At 39.8% G+C, this 25,434-nt stretch overlaps 1 protein-coding gene across 1 annotated transcript in view; it reads left to right on the forward strand.

The window, feature by feature from the left end:
* Nucleotides 1–25,434, forward strand: part of TMEM178B (transmembrane protein 178B) — a 406,020-nt gene that overhangs the window by 550 nt on the left and 380,036 nt on the right. The window contains exon 2 of the mRNA XM_089680702.1: nucleotides 95–1,259. Within this exon, the coding sequence (XP_089536828.1) occupies nucleotides 878–1,259 (382 nt within the window). The 5' untranslated portion in view covers nucleotides 95–877. The remainder of the gene's footprint in view (nucleotides 1–94; nucleotides 1,260–25,434) is intronic.

Consider the following 25,434-nt stretch of genomic DNA (forward strand, 5'->3'; position numbering starts at 1 on the left):
GCTGTCCATGGTGCTGAATTCTTTCCCTCCTCTCTCCTTCTCTCTCTCTCTCTCTCTCTCTCTCCTCCCCCATCCACCTCACCTTCCATTTCAGAGGAGACCAAGAGGAGCGTTTCAGAGGATGAGACACAGGAATACAAGAGTAAAGAAATCTTTCAGCTGATGATTATATGCTTGCTGACAGTCAACACCCAAAGCAGTGAATGGAAGAGCAGGGTGGAATCTCAAGGTTTGATGTACGTGTTGTGAAACAAAGGAACAGTCTGCTTGCCCACAGGGAGATTGCTTCCAGAGACACAACAGGGAGTCTAAATTGCTTTGCTGAGGGCGATCTAGCCCTATGTAGCTAGACACCCAACATCGCACATGGTTAGACAAATGCTGAGAGGTAAGTGCACAGTGCTGCTGACCATATTTTTTGCAAAGAGGACACAGTGGGGGTTCAGGTTTCATTTGGATATCGCATCTGTTTTGCTCAAGTTCCATCTCCTGTTCCCATAAGGAGACTGTTTACAGGCAACCTGCTGTCAACATAACATCGAGGCCATCAGACTGAAAAAGAAAGGAGGCTCAATCAACCATGATTCACTTTCTGAGCAAGGTACTTCATTTTGGAGGTCAATTGGTAGGCTGAAGTGTGAAGACATTGCTGTTTGATTTTTTTTATTTTATGGGGAGTTGGGTTCAAACTAATGACTTACCAGCTATTTACATCAACCAGAACTGATAAATGCAATGCTTGGATTGGATTTTATGAACGTCAAGGTTTGAACATAATTTTCCTGGCTCCCACAGCAGAGCCTTTGGGTTCTGTCTGGCCTCCAGCACAAAGACTACCATCCTTTGAGAAAATGTTGATGGCTCTGTGAGAAGGAGGATGGCTGCTGGAAGATTACTCCTCTATGCTGGACTGTCCCTAGCCCTGTGTGCCCTAGGCATGCTAGCTGTAGCGATCTGCTCCGATCACTGGTACGAGACAGATGCTAGACGACACCGGGAAAGGTGCAAAGGCTTCACAAATAGAAGAATCGACCCAGGTTTCATTTATAACTCCAACAACAATCTTCCACTGAGGGCTAGCAGGTCGAAACTAGACCGCTGGGAGGGAAAGTTACTTCTAGCCAGGAACAGGAGGCAGCTTTTTGCAATGAGCGCTGCCGATGAGTGCAATAGACAATATAATTCAACCAACATGGGCCTGTGGAGGAAATGCCACCGGCTGGGCTTTGATCAAGACATTGAAGATATAATTGCCAAAGGTAAGATATTATATTTTCGTGATGTTTTAGTAGGGATATTGCATCACTGGATTTACTCATATTGTATAGGAACACTGTAATATGTTGCAATCGTGTTTCAACTATCCAATCCGTGCTCCCATTATTTGAGCCTAGTCAGTCTCTTCTGGATGAATATGCTTTTGGTGCTGAAAGCCATTTTTATTATTTGCTCTTTGGTCTCCTCACACCTTCTCTCCTATTCAGTTTCCTATGAATGTCTTGTGTTTTAGTTCTGGCCTTCTACTAATAGAGCAGATTGCATTGCCCTACATACAGTATATTGTGGATTAGACTATGATATACTTTGTAGCATTCTGCAAACATGGAGCTTGAAGAAAAATAAGGCAAAAGTGATGTACTTGGCTACCATTCTGATTCTTACACTTGGTTTGGTAGGGCAAAAAAGCACATAGGTTCTCAATCTAATTTTAGTTGGGGCCCAGTATTTCAGGAAGGGTGGCAGTCATCGTACATTTTTGTGTAAGTTGAGCTATACTTACAGTAGCTGGTGTTCGTAGGATCCAAGGCCTGGATTTGACCAACATTGATAGCAAACAAGCTGGAACCTGTAGTTACTAAGTAACTGATGGTTCTCCCAGCATCTTTCTTTTTTTTTGCCTGCAATGAAAGAATTGTCTAGTTTTATACAATGTTTTTTTTTACATTCTTGGATAAAAATGCAGACCATTTAGGCTATCAACATATCATCATTCTAGGACCTACTAAAGATTACTGCATATCTGATAAATTCAGGGTGTTAGCAACAGACTCATAGGCCCCAGCTAATAGCCTATGGGTAGAGAATGAAAATTAATTTTATGTTATATCAATTACATTTCAATTTTATTAAAGGATACAAGGTAAAAGGTTCAGGATCAAGATAATTATAAAAAACTTGCAGGCTTAAGCAAGCCATTTACTTATAAATATCTATACTTCAGATTTTAAGAGGAACAGCTGTGGAAGGGACATAAGGATTTGGGCCAGGAAGAGGGATTAATGCTATGCAATATGTTGTATACCATAGTTACAGAAATATGTAATTATCTGTTTTGGTATGGGGAATCCTGCATGTCTCTGAATGTTAACGGAAGCTCTTTCACATAAAATATTGCTTGTTTTATGGCTACTGATTTGGTTGCTGTGGGGAACACTGGAATAATTTCCTTTTTAAACAGGGTTCATAAATGATCCTTGGGGTTCCTCTGAGTATCCAAACAATGGTCTTGGGTTTACAAAGGGTCTATTTGTTTTGCATCTCTTGAAGTACTTTCAAATGATACTCTCAAAAAACAAATTATGATTTTTAAAGTGAATCATATTGCTGTTGTACAGTCTGCAGTTTCTTATATGCGCAAGTATTAAGGCTTAATCAGGCAGAGGACTCCTCCAACCCCTCCTAAAACACTTTACATTGTACAATGTTGTTTATTGGTCTCCAGTGTTCTTTACTATAGCTGGTTGGTATACTCTAAATGGTTTTAGTCTTTGGAGTGGATACACGGCTATTAAATGTTTTAGATGTTTTAGATTAGAAGTGTAACTTGGCCACTATCACAACAGAGTATCTGATATAAAAAAAATGTTCTAGGCCAAAGATGGGTCAAGCATCGCTAAACATTTCACATTGTACGATGTGTATTGCTCTTACTTGCCATTTACTATCACTGGTTGGTCTACTCTAAGTGGTTTTAGTCTTTGGATTTTTATAAAACTACCATTAAATGGTTTAATTGGGACCAATCGAGAGTCCAAAATAGCTACTATCACAACAAAGTGTTTGTTCATGAACAAAAATGTTCCAGGCCAACCTTTGGCCAACCTTCGCTAAACACTTTACATTGTACAACATTGTTTATTGGTTTCTCTTGCTCTTTACTATTGCTGGTTGGTCTATCCTAAATGGTTTTAGTCTGTGGATGTACAACATTCATTAAATAATTTAGCTAGGAGAAATTCTGGGCCTTGTAGATGCTCCATAATTGAAGGTAGAATTTGCCCCTGCCTATTATGTCTGTTACTTAAAAGGAACCAATCACATATGCATAACTGTTAAGGCTTAATCATGCAGATGACTCCTCCAATCCCTCCTAAATCACTTTAAATCATACAAAGACATTTATTGGTCTCTCTTTCCCTTTACTATAGCTGGCAGGACTACTTTAAATGGTTTTAGTCTTTGGAGTGAATATACAGCTATCATTAAATGGCTTAGCAGGGATTGATTAAGAGTCTAACTTAGTCACTATGACAACAGAGTTTTTGTACTAACCACAAATGTTCTAGGCCAAGTTTGACCAACCAGCACTAAACACTTTACATTGTATGATATTGTTTTTTGGTCTCCTTTGCTTTTTACTATTATTGGTTGGTCTGCTCTAAATGGTTTTAGTCTATGGAGTAAATGTACAACTGTCATTAAATGATTTAGCTAGGACTCATTGAGAGTCTAACTTACCCACTATCACAAGAGAATGTTTGATACTAAACAAATGCTTTTTGCTTTTACTATCTGTGATTGGTCTACTCTTAATAGTTTTAGACTTTGCAGTGGTTATACAACTACCAATACATGGTTTAGCTGGAACTGATTGAGAGTATAAATTAACCACTAATACAACAAAGTGTTGGTTCCTGAACAAAAAATGTTCTAAACAACAGCTTTGGCCAATCGTCGGACATTCTGGGCTTTGTTGGTGCCTTTTACTTAAAGTTACCAATCACAACTAGGTCTAAGCAAAAATCGTATTTACCTTTCGTATACCTCGTATCATATACCTTTTGTAAAAAGTCAGGAGTTAGCGTTCACCTGAAATCTGACATTCACATAACAGTTACATAATTGAAGTATGACAGCATGCCTAAACAAAGTCAAAAACAAAACCCTGTATTTATACAGTAAAAGGTAAAACTATCAAGAGAAACCTGGAGTCTCCCATTAAAGTATTGCCTAACCTTGATTAAAGTGGTTGTAAAGACTCAAGGTTTTTCACCTTCATGCACTCCATGCATGAAGGTAAAAAACCTTCTCTGTGCAGCACCCCCCCAGCCTCCTAATACTCACCCAATCCCCCTCTCAATCCAGCGATGCACTGGAGTCTAGGCTATCCTGGGACTCCCTCTCCTCATTGGCTGAGACGGCAGCCATTGGCTCCCAATGCTGTCAATCACCTCCAGTGAGCCAATGAGAAGAGAGGGGGCAGGGCCAATTCACGGCTCTGTGAGAAGGGAAAATGGAGCAGCAGGTGCCCCCATAGCAAGCTGCTTGCTGTGGAGGCACCCAGCAGGAAGGAGGGGCCAGGGGTGCCAGCAGGTGACCTGAGAAGAGGAGGATCTGGGTCGCTCTGAGCAAAACCACTGCACACAGCAGGTAAGTAGAGCATGTTTGTTATTTTTTTTTTTTAAATTAAGCCTTTAGAATCACTTTATATGACATTTAGTTTTCTAAAGCTCTGTGTATTATAAACAACTTTGATTTTTTTATTTTAGGAAATGCAGCTTTTTTTCCTGCCATTTCCTATCTATATGTACTCCTGAGCCAGCTGCATGTCATCAGTCAGGGTGGCTATCTGGTTGTGAACAATTGGCAGACAGGGCAAAGCATTGTCTCTCAATGACAGGAAGTGCCTAGACAGGAACCTTCATGGCATGATTAATAAAACTGAAAATGACTTTTTAGCTACATTAACATGTTATAGATAATATCAGATGTTTGTAATCGGGTTCACAAATACTTTACATGTTTGTCCAGCCAAAGCTATTTTCCTTTGCTTGTCAGGTTTTACTGCTTTCTAGGGCTCTGTTAGAGAGATGTACCCTCACTTTCTATCCTGATGACAACATTTTATTATACAGCAACACAGACAGCAAAAACAATATGTTTTCTCTAGTAGAGTTGCAGAATGCTAGAACCTCTGTTTTTGTTTCGGTATATGTTCTTGTTGCAGCTTTTCCTTCACAGAAACATATGTCAGCAGGACAAGAAATGAAGGAAACTCTTTCTAACAAAGTACCGGATTGCAGTAACAACCCAAGAAGAGCTCTAATTATTCCCATAAAAAGTTTTTGGCTTGATATACACTTAAATGCAGAACCCCAGCCAAGCATAGAAACATAAAAATGAATGCCCCCAGCATGGGGCTGGACAGTGAAGGGAGAATCAGCACAGTGTTGAGCTCATCTCATGCTTTCTCCTCCTATCAGAATGCTTCTTCTCAGCACATTAACTGACTGGCTCCTTGTGCTGCTTCTTCCTCTCACACTCCAGCTCTGCTGTACAGGGACTTCAAGAGGCGGATACCAGGTTAAATTCAGGCATTTACACTGCTTGCATTTAAGAAATACATGTAACGGTATATTAATGATTACGAGCTGCATTAATGTGTCTCTTTTATATCTGCCTGGAGTTCAGCTTTAAAGTATTTGTAAATTTAAAGCCACATACTGTAACAGGGACTGTCCCCAAAAGTTTGATAAGGTATGGCAAAGCTGGTTATCCACATCCTCCACAAATGCCTAGGTTTGACCCTATCTACACTTGCTTTCTTATGCTGATACAATGACATGATTTCCTTTGCTGGCTCGGGCTGTCTAGTCTGGATGTTATAACTTGGATCATGCAGCGTAAATCTCCCATACGCCCTGATGTTTTTTTACTGTTAGTTTTATAATCCTGCAACTCCTGGAATTAATGATATGGATGGTGTCTCCTCAGGCTGGTCCTCTGTCTAGGGACTGGTACTGTTGTCCTTCTAGTACCAGCTGGAACTGTATACTTAATTATGGCCATTTACATCCTTTGTGCCATCATGGGGAAGAGGAGAGAGGTGCAGTAGGGGGTTTGGGGTGAGGGATGTTTTTTGAATTTATGTTTTTCTTTTTGATAATTGTTTTTTAATACCTTGGTATTTTTTTGTACACTTTAGCCCCTTGTTGGTGCACTGTTTTTACCCTTCTTACAAAACACTTAATTAAAAGAATTAAAAAAAAAGTATTTGTAAAATTTTGAGCTGATATGAGTTGAGGGTAGGCAGTAGATGAATGTCATCAGGATTCAACTAGATATTAAGGAATCATTCAGCGTAAATCTCCAATACACCCTGATGTTTTTTGCTGTTCATTTTATAATCCTGCAACTCCTGGAATTTATGATATGGATGCTGTTTCCTCAGGTAGGTCCTCTATCTGGGGACTGGTACTGTTGTCCTTTTTGTGCCAACTAGAACTGTATACTTACTTATGGCCGTTTACATCCGCTGTGCCATCATGAAGAAGAGAGAGGAGCAGTAGGGGGTTTGAGGTGGGGGATATTTTTTGATGTTATGTTTTTCTTTTTGATTTTTGTTTTTTGATACCTTGGTATCTTTTTGTACACTTTAGCACCTTGTTGGTGCACGGTTTTACCTTTCTTATGAAACACTCAATGAAAAGAATTTTAAATAAAAGTATTTCTAACATTTTCAGCTGAAATGAGTTGAGGGTGGGTGGTAGATGAATGTCTCCAGGATTCAACCAGATATTAAAGGGTCATGCAGCATAAATCTACCATATGCCCTGGTTTTTTTTGCTGTTCATTTTATAATCCTGCAACTCCTGGAATTAATTATATGGATGGTGTCTTCTCAGGTAGGTCCTCTTGTAGGGACTGGTACTGTTGTTCTTCTTGTACCAGCTGGAACTGTATACTTACTTGTGGGTGTTTACATCTGCTGTGCCATCACGGGGAAGAGGAGAGAGGAGCAGTAGAGGGTTTGGGTTGGGGGATGTTTTTTGATGTTATGTTTCTTTTTGAAATTAGTTTTTTGATACCTTGGTATCTTTTTGTACACTTTAGCACCTTGTTGGTGCACTGTTTTACCTTTCTTACGAAACACTCAATAAAAAGAATTTTAAGTAAAAGTATTTCTAAAATTTTCAGCTGAAATGAGTTGAGGGTGGGTGGTAGATGAATGTCTCCTGGATTCAACCAGATATTAAAGGGTAATGCAGCAAAAATCTACCATACACCCTGATTTTTTTACTGTTCATTTTATAATCCTGCAACTCCTGGAATTAATGATATGGATGGTGTCTCCTCAGGTAGGTCCTCTATCTGGGGACTGGTACTGTTGTCTTTTTTGTGCCAACTGGAACTGTATACTTACTTATGGCCGTTTACATCCGCTGTGCCATCAAGGGGAAGAGGACAGAGGAGCAGTAGAGGGTTTGGGGTGGGGGATGTTTTTTGATGTTATGTTTTTCTTTTTGATTTTTGTTTTTTGATATCTCAGTATCTTTTTGTACACTTTGGCACCTTGTTGGTGCACTGTTTTTACCTTTCTTATGAAAAACTCTTAAAAAGAACTAAAAAATGTATTTGTAAAATTTTCAGCTGAAATGAGTTAAGGGTAGGCGGTAGATGAATGTCGCCAGGATTCAACCAGATATTAAGGGGTCATGCAGCATAAATCTCCCATTGCTTTCGCCCATATAGAATCTATGTATTTTTCATACAGCCTGCCATACAAGTGAATGGTTGTACTCTTGTAAATACAGATGATTCTTTGCATTGGCATTTACTCACACATGCACTTTTGACAAATTTTCCAAACGTGAGACTTTCACAGCCCATGCAGCTTCCTTGGCATGGGAAGGTGCCAGAAAACTTACGCTAGGCATAAAAGATGCCTCTAAAAGTCTGTATGCATGAACCTTAAAGCATATCTGGAGTCACAGGTTAACATTATGCTCCCATTTTCATAGTCTAATCTCTACAGTCTCATCTCTGCGTTACATCAGCTACACACTGGGGTAGATTTACTAAAACTGGTGCACTCAGATTTTGGAGCAGCTGTAGCCAAGAAGCTTTTAACTTCAGCTTATTCATTGAAGCTTTGGCAATAAAACCTGGAAGCTGATCAGTTTCTAAGCAAAATTGCACCATATTTTGCTCTCTTCAGTTTCAGTAAATAACCCCCACTGTGTCTATGACTGTGAAGTCTAATAGGCAATAGGAGTAGACCCAGTGCATTTGGCAATCAGCACTCAGTAACAGACCTTGACAGACACACCCTTAGGGCTCATGTACACTGCAGCTGATAAACTCACGTTTAGGAGCTGTTCAGTGTTTTTTTCAGCAGCCCCTGAACTCTCCCTAATGTTTTCCTATGTGTTCATGTACACATCTTCGTTTACAGTTGTTTACAGGCATTTGAGTTTACAGCCGTTTTTTTGAACGCAGAAAACTTGGGTTCAGCAGTCCATTTTATCAGTGTTTCAAACGCAAAATGCTTGTAAACGCGGCTAAACACGGCAAATCGCATTTATAAGTGTTTGCATTTCAATTTTTTTTTTTTAACTCTTCCAGTTCCGAATGCTGTCCAGAGCCGTTTTTCATCATGAAAAATGCAGGCAGAGCATTTTCAAGGTACTCAAATGGACAAAACACTGAACACAGGATGTTTCTACCAAGCTGGTCACACATCGTAATGACCAATTCACACCTCAGACCTCTCCCACCCTTGAAAACAAAAGATATGTTAATGACCATTCACAACTCAAATTCCTCATGAAGACCCCCTGCCAGGTGACCTTAATGACCCACTCCACCAGACACCTTTCCCACCCCTGGAAACAAAAGAAATGTTAATGAGCAACTCATGCCTAAGCTAATCTCAACACATACTGCTGTCTCTGCTTCTACTCTCTGTAGTTCTTTGAAACAGTCTGAAATAGTTAATAATTTACCACTTTTCAGTGCATTCTGGGCATCTGAGAGGTTCTCCAGTGCTTATCTTTAAAACACGTTTGTAAATGCAAATGCACATAAACACGCATAAATGCTCATAAACGCATTATGCAAACGCGGCTAAACAGACGTTTTTAACCTACGTTTTCCAGCAGTCAGTTTCCATTGTTCAGAAGTGTCCCGTGTACATGGGGCCTAATCTTTCTGTGAAATTCAAGTCTGTGTGGGGACACTTGTGCTGAGGGGTGTGGCTGTTACTCAATTATGACAGAGCAGAACACTGCAGTGTCAGGGAAGGAAGCATTGTTTTCACTGAGAGATAAAAGTATTTTAAAGGATTTCTGAATTTAAAAAACAGTTTCAAATCATAACATTGGAGGGGTACAGTACTATAAAAAGATACAAATTGTGAGGCTTTAATAAACATGCACTCTAGTTAATGATGATATTATTATTATTATTATTATTAATAATAATAATAATAATAATAATTTATTATTATTATTATTATTATTATTACTACTACTACAACAGCATTGTGCTTTGGTTGGTAGATTCTTTGAAATAGCAAGATGGTCAAAACATGTGTTTGGTACAAATATCCCTTTTATGTCAATTGTTTTACCTGCCAAAGGATCTGCAGTTTTGTGCAGTCAGGATTCTGATTAGGGATGAGCAAAATGCAGAGTTGAAATGTATTGGAGTCAATGGGATGGGTAAAATTAAGTTGAGTTATAGTAGCTATTAAGGGTACAGTGGGCTTTAAATTGCCCCCAAGGGCTACTGTGCTTGAGGTGGTGACTTGGCCTTTCCAGATTTCAACCCATCAAGCATCTATAGGAAGTGCTGAAAAAACAAATCTGATGCATGGAGGCTCCACCTTGCAACTTACAGGACGTAAAGGATCTGCTACTGACAGCTTAGTGCCAGATACCACAGCACACCCTCAGAGGTCTAGTGGCATCCATGCCTCAACAAGTCAAGGCTATTTTGGCAACAAAAGGGGCTGTTTTGGTAGTAAAAATGGGACCTACTCAATATTAGATGGGTGGTCATTATGGCTGATCTTTGTACATGTTTGCAATTCAATATTTTTTTAATTATCTACATGAAGTTCAGCTTTTATACATTGTGTTAGCCAATGTAAGTTTAAAAATTCACTTGTCAAATAATACGAGCATTCATATGTCCAGCATTTCATCTACAGTACATTATATGTAGACTAGCTTATCTTTCTGGGATCCCTGAGTTTCCAGCTCCACCCACCTGTTGCAATCATAATGAGGATGCCCTGCTTGCTGTTGGAATTTTTATTTATTTCACTTTAGGATTGAGATTACATGGTGTATGGAACCCTTGCAAAGACATGAAAAGACAATGGGTGAGATAACCTTGTCCCAGTATTGGTTGACCTTACCCTAAACCAAAAGTGGTCCCCCAACCTTTAGCCCCTATTGGGTGGGATCTGACAACCTGGTGGGAACACCAAACATGACGAAAAGTGTTTGCTGCTGTTTTTGCAAGGATTAAGCTGGGATCTGGAGTACCTGTGTATGTTCAGCAGAGCTACTTGGGTTTATAAGAAAAGACCTTCCTTAAAGAGAAAATAAAGTGCATTTTTACTGAGCACCTATATTTGCTATTATTATTTAGTAAAGGAAGAGGTGTTATATAGTCCTATTGCAGAATGACAACGCTCACTCGCCATACTAGAATAACAGAGGGTCGTATTGTCACTCTAGGCCAGGAAGTGCATTCTGACTACAGAACATCCCTCTCTCCTTATCTTCAGAACATAGGGCAGGTGTTCTGTAGTTTACATAGAAACCATGGCAGGGATGATAAATCTGCTTGAGGAACACCGTAAGAAGTTATCAACTCAATGGATTTCTGACGGGATCAACAGGTTCTTTTTTTTGCACTTAGGGAGCAGATATAACAAAATAATTTCAATGGTATGTATATTTAATTAAGAAAATAAAAAGTTCATTGCTTGGGGAACACTGCAGACAGCACAGGAAGATAAGATATCAACTCAATGGATTTCTGACGGGATCAACAGGTATTTTTTTGCACTTAGGGAGCAGATATAACAAAATACTTTCAATGGTATGTATATTTAATTGAGAAAATAAAAAGTTAATTGCTTGGGGAACCCTGTAGACAGCACAGGAAGATATCAACTCAATGGATTTCTGGCGGGATCAACAGGTATTTATTTTGCACTTATGGAACAGATATAACAAAACACTTTCAATGGTACATACTATATATTTAATGGGGAAAATAAAATACGTTCATTGGTTCGGCTTACATTTTAAGTTATTTTTTAAAATTGCAATTACTGGAACCACAGCATGACAAAAAAAAAAAACACCTTCTTTGATTAGCTTCTAAATATGACTGAAAGACTGCAACTTTCCACTGTCAAGCCTCAGATGCAGATGAAGGGTGCTTTCACAACTGGGAATGCACATACACAGCAATCAGATGCAAGAATCCCAGTGGGGGTCCTTTCATGCACTGATCACATGCAAGTGATCGGTCCTGGATGAAGACAGTCTGCGTCCAGGGCCGATCACTCTCATGTGATCACTGCATGAGTGATTACATGCGAGTCACTGTGATTAGCTGCGGCAGCCATCAGCCGCTCATTGCTTTCAATAGGGCTGCCCACCTCAGTTAATTGTGGGGACACCACTGGGGTGTAGGTGTGAATGCACCCTAAAAGTTACATATTTATAAAGCAGTGACATTCACTGCAGGTGATAGAACCAGAAAGATTCACCTGCAGTGAATGTCACATTTATTGCTTTATAAATATGCTCCCTAAAGTAGACCAGCCAGGAGAGAAACAGGGGCTCTGCCACTTTTATTCTACTTCTAACAATGCCGGGTGCTAAGCTGTCTTTGGCTTCAGTGCACTCACTGAACTGGAACAAGAATGAAAATCAGAACGACAGAGTCAAGCCAGAACTCCTGATCTACATGCTTGTTCTAGGTCAGTGACTTAATAAAATATTAACGCCATTAGATCAAGACATCATCCAGGGCCACCATCTACATCCTGAACTTAGATTATGACTCTGAGATAACACAGTCATATAAATCCTGCTACCTCTGCAGTTCTTGGCTGTGTTCACAAATGTCTGACACAGATCAGCCCCTTCTGCCGTTTCTTACTCTTGTGACTTGCTACAGAGTTACAATGTTGTAGTCTGATCATTGGGGAAGAGAAGACTAAAGAAATGCTTCCTCCTCCCGCAGCAGACTGAAGGCATCTCAGCCTAGGCATGGACACTTAGCTGACTTTTTCATGAAAGGTAGAGCTTTTATTGAAAAATTATGTTACTGTATATGGTGGCATGTCAGGAATGTTTTCAGGTTGCAGAAAGTTATCGAAAGGTCCACTTTAATGAACACACAAGAGCTTAGGAACTCTTGATAAAATATCTTATCTTCTGTGTCTGAACAGCATCAAGCAATAACACTTCACTCCATCCCAAGCCGTTGAGGTATTTTTGTCCTCCTGATGTTTGGCAGTGCGGCAGACAGGCCAATCCTTCTAACAGGCACCATGAGAAAGGAAGCTTATTTTAGGAGTGTCACAGTGGAAGATCGATCACACTGCCTCATACAGTAATTGGGATGTTGGTGAGAGATCGCCACATCCTTTATGCCAATTGCTGACAAGTTATACATTAACACAGACATTCTGTCCATTGCTACATCTAATGCGTACATGGAAATACTGGCGCTTGGGCAATGCGCCAATTCATTTCCCACCGACAATGTGAAATATCGAGAGAGGGGCGGTGTGACTAAAGCTGGCACCTTGCTATGATTTTCCATAAAGGACATGATTTATGGGCAAGAAAAAGAAAATGATAGCGAATGATCATAATGGATTAACAAATTAGGAAGAGCATATACCCTGTTTACGGGAAGGATTTATGTTGATCATTGAGTAAATGTACTATAGTGTGTTGAGATCAACTATTTTTTATAGAAAATTCTTTGCTTTACATATGAGAATCAGAAGGAGTGGGGATCCATTGATGTTCAGTGGATTTACACTAGTCCTTTGTAGTCTGATCGCTAAGGGAGGGGAGACTAGGGCAATGCTTCCTCCTGCCTGCAGCAGATTGAAGACATCATCCTTGCCTAGGCAGAATCACTGACTGGAGCTCAAATGCTACAAGGGGTACATCCAAGACGTGCTGGGACTATAGTACTTGCTTTTACAAAACAGTAAAAGGAAAAAACAATCATTTGGAAGACTCGCTGGCTCTGGTTAGATAGCTCACATGCAAAAGCTACCCTCCAATTGGTGCCCAAGGTGGTCAGAGTAGGAACCAACAGAAGGAGCACCAGATCAAAACTTTAAAGTATTCAAACAAATGTAATGACTCACAAAACAGCCAGCGTTTTTTTGGGGGGGGCAAACCACTCTTCCGTCAGCTGGACGTACTTTCGGTTTTGTAAAATATCGTATTGTCTCGATATTTTATTAACTTGTATTGATGAGAAATGTTCAGATAGAAAGTCCTTCCACTTCTTGTATAAACTCAAAAAGATGATTTAATAATAACGTTGCATAAAATTAGAAATAAAATATTGGCATACAGAATGTTTAAATAATGTCCAAAAAATATAGTTAAGTTCTTGATAATAAGATTGTATATATGTATATGTGTGTATGTGTGTGTGTGTCTCTCAAGGCTTCAAGCAATGTGAGCAAGAAACTCAAACCTTTGTTCTGCTCTTGAAAGAGCAATCCAGCCCCCAATCTCCTAAAAGTGGGTTGGTATTCTCTTGTAGTCCTACTAAGATAATTGGAAACAGATGTGTATATATATAACAAACCTCCAGTCTACTTCTCCTAAAGTCTGAGCGTAACCTAAGAAGGCCTAGACAAAACTTCACTGACATTCCATCAATTAGAATACATTAGATGTATAACACATACATATATATATATATATTTATATATATATATATATTCTCCTAAAAGTAATCTTACTAAGAGTTATCTCGTATATAAATATCGTAATCAAGAAATATTACAGTATAAACCGAACAATTCACTAGTTAGTGAAACATATAATCTCTTACATAGATGGGGGAGGATGGGGGAAGGTATAGCTAATTGCTCTCATATGTGGCTTGAATGTAAAGGAAAAACCCAAGATATATGTTCACAGACTATGAAGTCTAATTCCTTACTTTTCCCAATCTAGAACAAATATAAATATAATAACTCAATTATTCTATTAAGATCCAACTCATTCATACTTATGTTAGTACTGTTAATAAAAAGATATTAGATATTAGGTTATGGAAAGCTTCTAACAGGTTTATACTGATGTGGTATGGTATTCACAGAGATTCCTGTGCGTTTCCCATACTGCATCACAATCACACCGTGTTCATGCGATCCACTGCGGGTGTCAAGGTTAAGTTAATGAAACCCAATAAACAGGTTGCAAAATGTAGTGCAATTGCCTGAATCAGTTCCAGTGCAGCAAAAAAAAAAGGTGCCTGCATCATGCGAATGCGGTACGATTTGAGCCATATAAAATGAATGGGCTCAAATAGCACCACACAGAATCGCATGTGATTTGAACAGGAATGTGGTGTGATTCCTGTGTGGTTAACATGCAGTTCCTCGCACTGCATTAGTGTGAACTGAGACTTAAAGCGGAGCTCCACCCAAAAAGGGAAGTTCCGCTTTAAGGACTGGTCCCCTGCTCCCCATTAAGGATTGGCACCTTTAGGAAGTGGGTATCTGAATTTGACAGGTACCCGCTCCCACTTCCGCTGCGATGGCCTAGGTGATCGGAAACGAAAGTTGTCCTCCTACCCTCCCACCTTGTAGTCTTCTGGGACACGTGACATTACCCGGAAGACTACAGGACCATTCAGGAAGCACAGCGCTATTCGTGCATGCACAGTGGGTACCCAGCTGTGAAGCCGCAAACTGTCACAGCCGGGTGCCCACACTGAAGATGCCGGCACCTGGAACACCAGACGGCTGGTGAAATGGGCTTTGGAGAAGACACTGCGGGATCACGGGACAGGTAAGTGGCTGTTTTTTAAAAGTCAGCAGCTACAGTTTTTTCAGCTGCTGACTTTTATTTATTGTAAGTGGAACTCTGCTTTAAGGTAAATCATAACTTTAAATGGACCACATTCTATTGTCACCAGCACTGCTGCGCTCTGCCCCTGACATTTCTGTTCCCACATTCATTCCATACAGATTCATATGATAAAGCCTACATTTGAGTCCATTTAAAGTCCTGATTTACCTGAAAGGATTATTTTTTGCATTTGCAAAACATTACAATCAGTGGATTGCAGGTACAGAGCTCTGGCTCCTGCAAACTGATTCTCCAGCCCAGGTCTGCACCAAGGTGGGGATCTTTAGTTATGGAGCTGGAGGAAGTATCAGTATACTAATCACATCATGGCTCTTGTGCTCCATTGAGAACTACGATCCCTTCTGCATGGTGACAGATGGGACTTGTAGTTTTTCCATTGATGGAGTCTTGGAAATGAATGTCACAGCTGTGTGGACGGAGCCACTGACAGCTGCACCAACTTCACATAATGAGACGGAGTGAAGAACCCCAAATTCTGTAAGGATGGGGGCAATTCAGACATGGGTGGTTGTGGACGCTGACCATGTTTCATCTTACACTCTACATATGGTTATAACAGGAAATATGGCCGGAAAGATGGACATAGATTTTAAAGCGGAGTTCCACCTAAAAAAAATAAATAAAAGTCAGCAGCTACAAAAACTGTAGCTGCTGACTTTTAAAATACAGACACTTACTTGTCCCTCGGTTCAGTGGTGTTTTCACCACGGCTGGTTTCACCGGCTGTCTTCTCTCCCTGGTGCCGGCATCTTCAGTGTGGGCACCCGGCTGTGAAAACTTGCGGCTTCTCAGCCGGGCACCCACTGCGCATGCGTGAGAAGCGCTGCACTTTATGAATGGTCCCATAGTCTTCTGGGACCTGCCACATGTCCCCCCAGAAGACTACAGGGAGGGAGCAGGGGAGGACAACTTCCACTTTCGATCGCCTAGGTGATTGCAGCAGAGGTGGGAGCGGGTATCTGTCAAATTCTGGTACCCTCTCCCCCCCTGCTCCCCAAAGGTGCCAATCCTTAATGGGGAGCGGGGGACAAAGCCTTAAAGCGGAACTTCCCCTTTTGGGTGGAGCTTCGCTTTAAGCATTCATGAAGAGGCATGGCTTGGCCCTTAAAACATATTGGCTTTTTATTTTATGAATCATTAAAATGGTAGTAAACTCTACCTTCTTTTCTAAATGCAGGCTCATGCCATAATGTGCTAGTACAGTATACATACCTCCCAACTTTTTGAGATGTGAATAAATAAGAGGGACACTTATTTGAAAATATATGTAGGCATAAGACACCCCCCCACCACACCCCCTTAAAGGAGAATTCTACAAAAAAAAGAGTATCTAAACTCACAAGTGTTTTTTTTTACCACTACTATTCCTTTATACTGGTTTTTGAAATTTACATATGCAGCAAGTTAGAAATTGGATGAAAGGCTTAGCACTGGAAACACTTTTTGAAAGATAAATAGTGCATTTTATATATACAACTATATAGATCAGACCAAAATGAGGGACAAATGATGGGGAAGGAGGAACAGAGGGACTTTGTTCCAAATCATGAACAGTCCCTTGAAATCAGGGACAGTTGGGAGGTATGATTATGCTTCACACACTGTACTAGCACATTATGACAAACTTACCTTTTAAATGGAGCCTTCCAGTGGTGTGCTGTCACTGCTGTCGGCACTACCATCTTCACTCGGTCTTCCTTCTGGGTTTTTCTCTGTGGCCATTTGAATGACCAGGCCATGATGATGTCACTTCCCTGCATAGGAGTCATGACTGCGTCAAAGAGCTCTATGCTTTGATGGCAAAATCAGTGTGCCCTAAATTCAGAGCTTCTCTGCATGCGTGGGGAGTGATCATCAGCTGCAGCCAATGTAAATATCTTTTTAACCGCTTTCCCGCCGCCCTATAGCAGAAATACTGCTACAGGGCGGCAGGGGTGTGTAAAATCACGTATGTATGCATGATTTTGCATTTCTGGGTAGGGGGCCTTACCCGTGCCGCCATTGGGGGCCTCACCTGTCAATCATCGGGTCCCAGCCGGTGATTCCCCACCGGCACCCAGTGATCACTGTGTATCACCGGCAGAGGAGAGACCTATATGTAAACAATTATGATCTCTCCCCTGTCAGCTCCTACACATTCCTTTGTATTGCTCTGCATAGCAGAGCAATACAAAGCAATGTGCTTACACAGTAAAGCACACACGCAGCACACAGTAAAATACAACAAAGCACACAATTAACCCTTTGATCGCCCCAGATGTTAAGCCCTTCTTACCCAGTGCCATTAGTACAATGTCAATGCTTTTTATTAGCACTGATCAGTGTATTGGTGTCACTGGGGATGTCAGTGGCCGTTTGTCAGTTCCCTCCAGTGTCAGAATGCCTGTCGCAGTCCTACTATAAGTCGCTGATCGCCACCATTACTAGTATAAAAGAAAAAATATTCCAGTATCAGTATCTATACCGCCATTTCTAGACGCTATAACTTTCACATAAACCAATTAATTTGCACGAATTGGGATTTTTTTTTAGCAAAGACGTCGCAGAATACATTTTGGCATAAATTTATGATGAAATTTGATTTTTTAAAATTTTTTACTGGATATGTTTTACAGCAAAAGTAAAGCACAAGTTTAGATGATATTCACAGTACCTGCAGGTGAGCCTTATTATAAGTTTACCTGTAGGTAAACAAGACTTTACTACCACTTTAAAGCTGTTGAACCCCTTTAAGATCTTGGTCTGGCTCTTCTTCTGTTGGTTACTACTGTGGAGCTCAAGGAAGGTTTTTATTAGGATAAATGATTTTGAAAAACTTTTTGAAAAATTATACTGTTTGGTGAGATATCAGTAATATATGGTGAGATATCAGGAACGTATTCATGCAAACTTGTAAAGTTGTCCAATTTAAACACTCATGTTACTAATGTTTTACTTCTGGAATGTAAAGTAAACATTTTCAATAGGGAAATAATCGTGTGATAAAATACTGAAAATATAGTTTAATGAATTTACCCTCACGAATGCAAAAGTGGACAAACCTTTTACAGATGAAGTAAAAACTCCAAAAAAGTAAACAATTGAATAACACACAAGAAAAGAGTTTTGTGCCCAGTTCTACATGGTGTTTATGTGGCATTTGTTCCTGAAAGCTTACTAAAAGTGGAATAATAGCTTACATCAACAGGCATGGAAGACAGCATCTAAAACTAAACCTTTTGATAAAATAATATTTCCTCACATCTTTCCTGTAATTATCACCAGGCCCCCAACAGAATCATTATGTATTGTTATAAATACATTTTTTAAAAATTTACACTGGAGGAACATGGCTTTTCTTCGAGTCTGCGTCACAGCTCTTCTCACTCAGACGACGCTCTTACTGGTTTGTGTTGAGGGCCTTATGTAATGTGAGAGCAGGCAGATGAATCCTGCAAATTAAACCATGCTGCCATGACTTATTAGGTCAAAGTCCCAGGTCTTTAAAAAGACACTAGTGGCAGAATGTGTTAGTAAAACTGTATATAAAGTTGTGTTCAAAATAATAGCAGTCAGACATCACTAACCTGATCAATCACTGTTTTTGGTAGAAATGATATTTCTACATGGCAAATAATTTACTAGCAGGTGTAGTAGAGTAATAGCAATCCAACAGACCCAACAGTCATGACATGCATGCTGCTGATTCTGTGTAATTGAATCACTAATTGAAAGGGGCATGTTCAAAATAATAGCAGTGTGGAGTACTATTAGTGAGGTCATTCATTCTTTGAAAAACAGGTGGCAATTATTGCCCTTATTTAAGGAAGGAAGGCAGCAAATGTTGTACATGCTGGTTACAGTGCATTTCTCTCTGAAATTCTGAGGAAAATAGGTCGTTCCAGACATTGTTCAGAAGAACAGCATACCTTGATTAAAAAGTTGATTGGAGAGGGGAAAACATATAAAGAAGTGCAGAAAATGATAGGCTGCTCAGCTAAAATGATCGCGAATGCTTTAAAATGGCAACCAAAACCTGAAAGACGTGGAAGAAAGCGAAAAACTACCATTCGAATGGATAGAAGAATAGCCAAAATGACAAGGACTCAGCCAACAATCAGCTCCAGGAAGATCAAGGAAGGTCTAAAGTTACCTGTGAGTACTGTTACAATTAGAAGACGCCTATGTGAAGCCAAGCTATCTGCAAGAAGCCCCCGCAAAGTCCCACTGTTGAAAAAAAAACATGTGCTGAAGAGGTTACAATTTGCCAAAGAGCACATTGACTGGCCTAAAGAGAAATGGCGCAACATTTTGTGGACTGATGAAAGTAAGATTGTTCTTTTTGGGTCTAGTGGCCGGAGACAGTTTGTCAGACGACCCCCAAACACGGAATTCAAGCCACAGTACAGTGTGAAGACAGTGAAGCATGGTTGGGCAAGCATCATGATATGGGGATGTTTCTCATACTATGGTGTTGGGCCTATTTATCGCATACCAGGGATCATGGATCAGTTTGAATACATCAGAATACTTGAAGAGGTCATGCTGCCTTATGCTGAAGAGGAAATGCCCTTGAAATGGGTGTTTCAACAAGACAACGACCCCAAACACACCAGTAAACGTGCAACATCTTGATTCCAGACCAACAAGATTGATGTTATGGAGTGGCCAGCCCAATCCCCGGATCTTAATCCAATAGAAAACTTGTGGGGTGACATTAAAAATGCAGTTTCTGAGGCAAAACCAAGAAATAGAGAATTGTGGAATGTAGTCCAATCATCCTGGGCTGGAATACCTGTTCACAGGTGCCAGAAGTTGGTTGACTCCATGCAACACAGATGTACAGCAGTTCTCAGAAACAGTGCTTATACAACTAAATATTCATTAAGTGATTCAAAGGAAAGCAAAATCTTCAAACATTTTTCAGTTTATATAGTGAATGTTTGAGTTTGTAAAGAAGAATACAAACACTGCTATTTTTTTGAACAGTCTAATATTCACTTTTCTTCAATTTTGTTAGAGGAACAACACAAATGTGATATATTTTTCTTCATGTTTTGATTTGGAATAGAATGTGTAGTGTTCCCAATGCATTTGTGTGTATGGAAATAAAAGCTATTAGAAGGATTTTGAGCTTTATTCACTTTTTTCAACACACTGCTATTATTTTGAACACAACTGTATAATCAAAACTACTTATTGTTTCCATGTGCATTATACCTTGTTTTTTTTTCAGGATAAATTGGGCGTTCATTTTTTGATAAATAGTAATGGATATCTCTGGATTTTTTTTTAATTATCAAAGGAAAACTGGTCCATTTTTGTGGAACACAGGGGGCAGTTCAATCTGCACTCCTGTGACCCATTTTCAGCTGACAGCGGGCTGAAGCCTGCTGTCTGCTGACATCACTCAGTCGGGATCCACCCCAGGGTCTGAAGTGTCACCTGGCTCAGACGCTCAGTGATCCTGAGCCAGCCCCTCCAGCCCAGCACTCCAGTGAGCGGGGGGGGGGGGGGGGGGGGGGGGGGCAAAGCAGACAACGGTGAGTTGTCAGTCAGTCAGTGGCAGTCACTGCTCAGAGCGGCTGTGAGAACTCAGCAGCCATGTGATCGCTGAGTAGAGCCAGCAGGGAACAGATGTAGTATTGGGCTGATGCTGCATCCACCTAGGTAGGTATGATTTGAGAAAAAAAAATCCACTACTTCTCTTTCAGATTGTGTATTTCTTGCTAATACCAGAACCTACCACCAATCATCAAATGCTCTATCTGATCTAAATGATCTATCTTTTTAGCTCCATGCATATTGGCTTTAAAAAAATGCTTGTGCTCTTGGCAGAAAAAAAACCCGTTAATTTTGAGAATTTTTCGTACTAGCGTTTAACAGCGTTTAGGAGTGTTTAGTGTTTTTTCTTGCCAGAGAAACACTCTCAAAAATGCAAACCAGAAGGGTTTTTTTCTGCCTCTAGACTTATCTTTTTTTTTTTTTTTGTTAAGAATATCGGAGGAACAATCCTCCGTTTTTTTTGCCTGCTAGTCTCACATCAAAAGTGAAAAGATTACTAAAGACACAAAAATTCTCGTACGAATGGAAAGAATTTTGAATGCGATGTCATGTATTGTATTGTATTTGTAATGTATTTTTGAACGACTGCTGAACTGATTAAACGAAAATCGTACGATCTGGTATCATACAAGAAAAATTTTTGAGCTTCTATCTTCGGATATTGTCGCACAAATTGTTGTGATTCGCTCTCAAAAGATGACTCATGTAGCATTTCTTTCCTGGAATCCATCTGTTCTTAGCTCAGTCATGCAGGCAGGAGGATGTGCCTAACTGAGAAAACCCCCTCTCTCTTCTTGAAGACTCCTGGGATGTACGACATCATTTGCCTAGGCATGGAATCCAGGAAGTCATTGAAAAAATGAAAAAAAAACCAAAAAACTAAGTTTAACCACTTCAAGACACTTTTACTCCCTTCCTGTCCAGGCCAGTTTTCAGCTTTCAGTGCTATCACACTTTGAATGACAATTGCATGGTCATGCAACACTGTACCCATATTAATTTTTTAGCATTTTTTTGAGACAGATAAAACTTCATTTTGGTGGTATTTATGCAAATAAATAATCTTTCTTCATAAATCTTAGCCAACATGTATTCAATTATCTTTTTATCTTTTTAGTAAATAAAAAAAATAACCCAAATTAGTTTATAACCAAAAATAATAATTTTTCCAAATGTTTTTTTACATTTTTATTTATTTATATTATTGTTTGTTTTTTGTTCTCCTTTTCTCTGGCTGCATTCTTGCAGCCATTGAGAAATACTGTGTGAGCTGTGATTGGTCACAGCTTGTCACACGGTACAAGGCTGTTGTGAATAGCCTTGTACCATGTGACCTCTGTGATCATTCACAGATTTCACTAGAAGTAAGCAATGATGTCAGAAGTGACATCTTGCTTACTACTCTTCATGTGATCACTGATTGGCCAATCAGTGATCACATGATCGGGACCTCACACAGGGGTCCCGTACAGGGAGCGCACACAAGCAGGGAGCGGGGAGGACTTATTTATAAACGGCCACACGCCCCTGCACTGCTCCCGTGGTTAAAACAAGTAAATATGATATGCTTTCCTATCTATTTATTGATGCTAGCTGCATAAGAATTACAAATAGTCAATATTGATTAAGAGAGCAAATTTCTGCTTTAAGCTGCATTATGAGGACTTCATTGGCATGATCAACAGGTATTTGTGTCACTTTGCGGGGGGGACCAAGAGAAAACTAGAAGTGCAGAAGCATTTATAATTAGGTTCTATAGCATATATTTGTTTAAGGGGAGCCCATAGATCAGATCTTAAAGCAAACCTGTGTCTAGAGAAATAGATGCTCATACTGACCTACTTTTGAATTTGCTAGCAGTCTGGTAAACATGCTGGTCCTCTAACTTAAAAAAAACCTGTACCCATGCAGGTAAAGCAAACAAGTTACTTTTAAAGCAAAGCAACACGTTACTTTAAAGATGAACTCCAGACGACAGTTAAACTCAGAAATGAAGTACATATAAGGGAGCTGTTCTTCCAGCCAAGGATTTGTATTTCTGTCCATCCAGTCCTGAGATTTACACAGCTCTGCCACATAGCACAGCTCTGTCTAGCAACAAAGACAACCTGAATTTTATCTGCTGGGTGTTTTTTTTTTCTTTGGATTTGTTCATCAAGAATTTATGTACTTTTACTACTAATTACTTTGAGAGCTCAGCCAGGTGTTTACTTTTTTAATTTTTTTTTCTTTATTTAAATGTAGGTTTATTTCTTAAAATGCATTATATACTGTACCTGTATGTATGATAACTAATAATATGCACTTATAAGAAGTCTGTGAGTTGCTGGCCATTATCCTTGGTATTATACGTTTTCTTCACTAGTGGAGTTATCATTGCATCATTGGTGTGAGACCTGGCAGGTTGTTCACTTTGTATATGTGATTTACATTATGATTGTTACTTAGTTTGTTGGGTGTTTTTAGTGAGTAGCGCATCACCAATTTTGCATATTTGAATTCTATCTGCTGCAGTTTTACTCTCACTTACTGGTTTCCTCCTCATCCTGTGACTGTACAGTGAAAGGAGAAGCAGCAGACTCATGAGCTCATCCCTCTCCACTCTCCCTCTGTTAGGGTGTTCTTTGCATATCACCATACATAATTGACTCCTTATATTGCTTCTCCCTCCCCCTGTAGAGATCTACAGCACTGGGACTGTATGATGCTGATACCAGGGCAAATTTAAATACTTAGACTGGCTGAATTTTACAAATACATACATTGAATGATGTATTTTTTTGCTGTAATTCTGGCCTTTTTTCTGCCTAAAGTTCAGCTTTAAACTAAGACCTGTTTCAAGAGACAACAGTATGTAGAAGGAAGTTGAAAGTGGGAGGCAAAGCCTTTGGGAGAGCTCCGGAAAGTCCCTGACACTGGCACAGCTTGATAAATAGAGCCAATAATGGATGGAGTTAAGCAGACCTACAAATTGTATCCATGCTTATTTATGGAGTGAGATGTGTATTGCTTGTGCAGCATGAACATGGGAGAATAATGAGACCCATAAAGTTCTGATTATCTGTTATCAGAGCATTATGAATATCCGCTCTCATTACAAAGAGATGTTTTGTTAATTAGAAAGTGGGAGGATTGTAAATCATGGCAGAGCGGAGCACATCTATTTGTTCTACGGGAACTTGGCCTTAGCAGAATGTCAATGAATGCATACCATTGCAACCTTAAAGGGAGCCTGTCAGGGCAGAAATATGGAAGTTGCTGTTGCTGACTTCTTTTGACTCTGCAAGCTTCAGGGTTTTCACGTTTCCAAGCCACTGGAGCTTTTTTTTTACCACTACTTTTCCTTTAGGCTTTATTCACATGGCTGCACAGAAACAGCCAGGGGCGACCGCCAGCAATGATCAGTAGATCTGCCGACGGACCTAAATGCTGCCTACACACAATGTATGCGAACAGCTGCAGCTGTCAGTGGCGGCTGTCAGATATGTACTCTGTTCACATCTGAGTGGTTACATGCGAATAGAGCCTCCGACTGACCTTGGATGCAGCCAGTGTAGGTCAGCGTTTCTGCAGAGATCTGGCCACATACAAACTGTGCAGCTAATCAGTCAGTTTGTAGGCAGCCATAGTGTTGCTGCATCCAGAGGCAAAGTTTAGCCACTTTTGAACTCCGCAAACTATCTGTATCCATCATCTGTGTGAATTTAGCCACCTTTCTAAATATTTAACCACTTTCCATCCGGCCCATGTACATAAACGGCCAGGAGCATTGCATGAGCGGGTGTCCGTTTATAAATGTCCTTCCCGCCTGTGCGCTCACCCTGGGAGCGTGTGGCACCACGATCCAGTGCCCGCTGTGTCCAGAGGAACACCAATCGCTGTAAGAGAACTTTGTGTGAAGTCCCGATCATGTGATCACTGACTGGCCAACCAGTGACCACAGGAAGAGTAGTAAGCAAGATGTCACTTCTGACATCATTGCTTACTACTTGTGAAATCTGTGAATGATCACAGAGGTCACATGGTACAAGGCTATTCACAACAGCCTTGTGCCATGTGACAAGCTGTGACCAATCACAGCTCTCACAGTATTTCTCAATGGTTGCAGCCAGAGAGAAGGATAAATTATTGTTTTTACAGCCTTTCTGGATGTAAAAGCAATCAGTGTAAAAAAAAAAATCTTCATCAACCCCCACAAGTAGCACAGTGCCACTATGATGACACTGTACTGTTAGGGTGACAGTATGTAAAAAAAAACCCATAAATAATAATATGAAAAAATTAAATAAAAATGTCAAAAAATTTTTCTAAACTAATTTGGGTTATTTTTTTTTTTTTACTGAAAAAATGGCTGAATACATTTTGGCCAAGATTTATGAAGAAAGATTATTTATTTTCAAACTTTTATAAGAAAAACACTTTTTTTTTTTTCAAAAAGTTTGGACTTTTTAATTTATGTAGCAAAAAAAATAAAAATCCCAGTGGTAAATAAATACCAACAAAATAAAGTTTTATCTGTCTCAAAAAATGCTACAAAATTCATATGGGTACAGTGTTGCATGACCGCACAATTGTCATTCAAAGTGAGATAGCGCTGAAAGCTGAAAATTGGCCTGGACAGGAAGGGGGTGAAAGTATCCGGACTTGAAGTGGTTAAACAAAAAAAAATCAGAGGCTGGCTGAAATATTTAATACGGTGAAACACTATTTGTAGTTAAATAAT

This window comes from Staurois parvus, unplaced genomic scaffold (genome assembly GCF_062004578.1).
Source record: "Staurois parvus isolate SC_StPar_1 unplaced genomic scaffold, SC_StPar_1.0 ptg000249l, whole genome shotgun sequence".
In the NCBI taxonomy this organism is placed as follows: Eukaryota; Metazoa; Chordata; class Amphibia; order Anura; family Ranidae; genus Staurois; species Staurois parvus.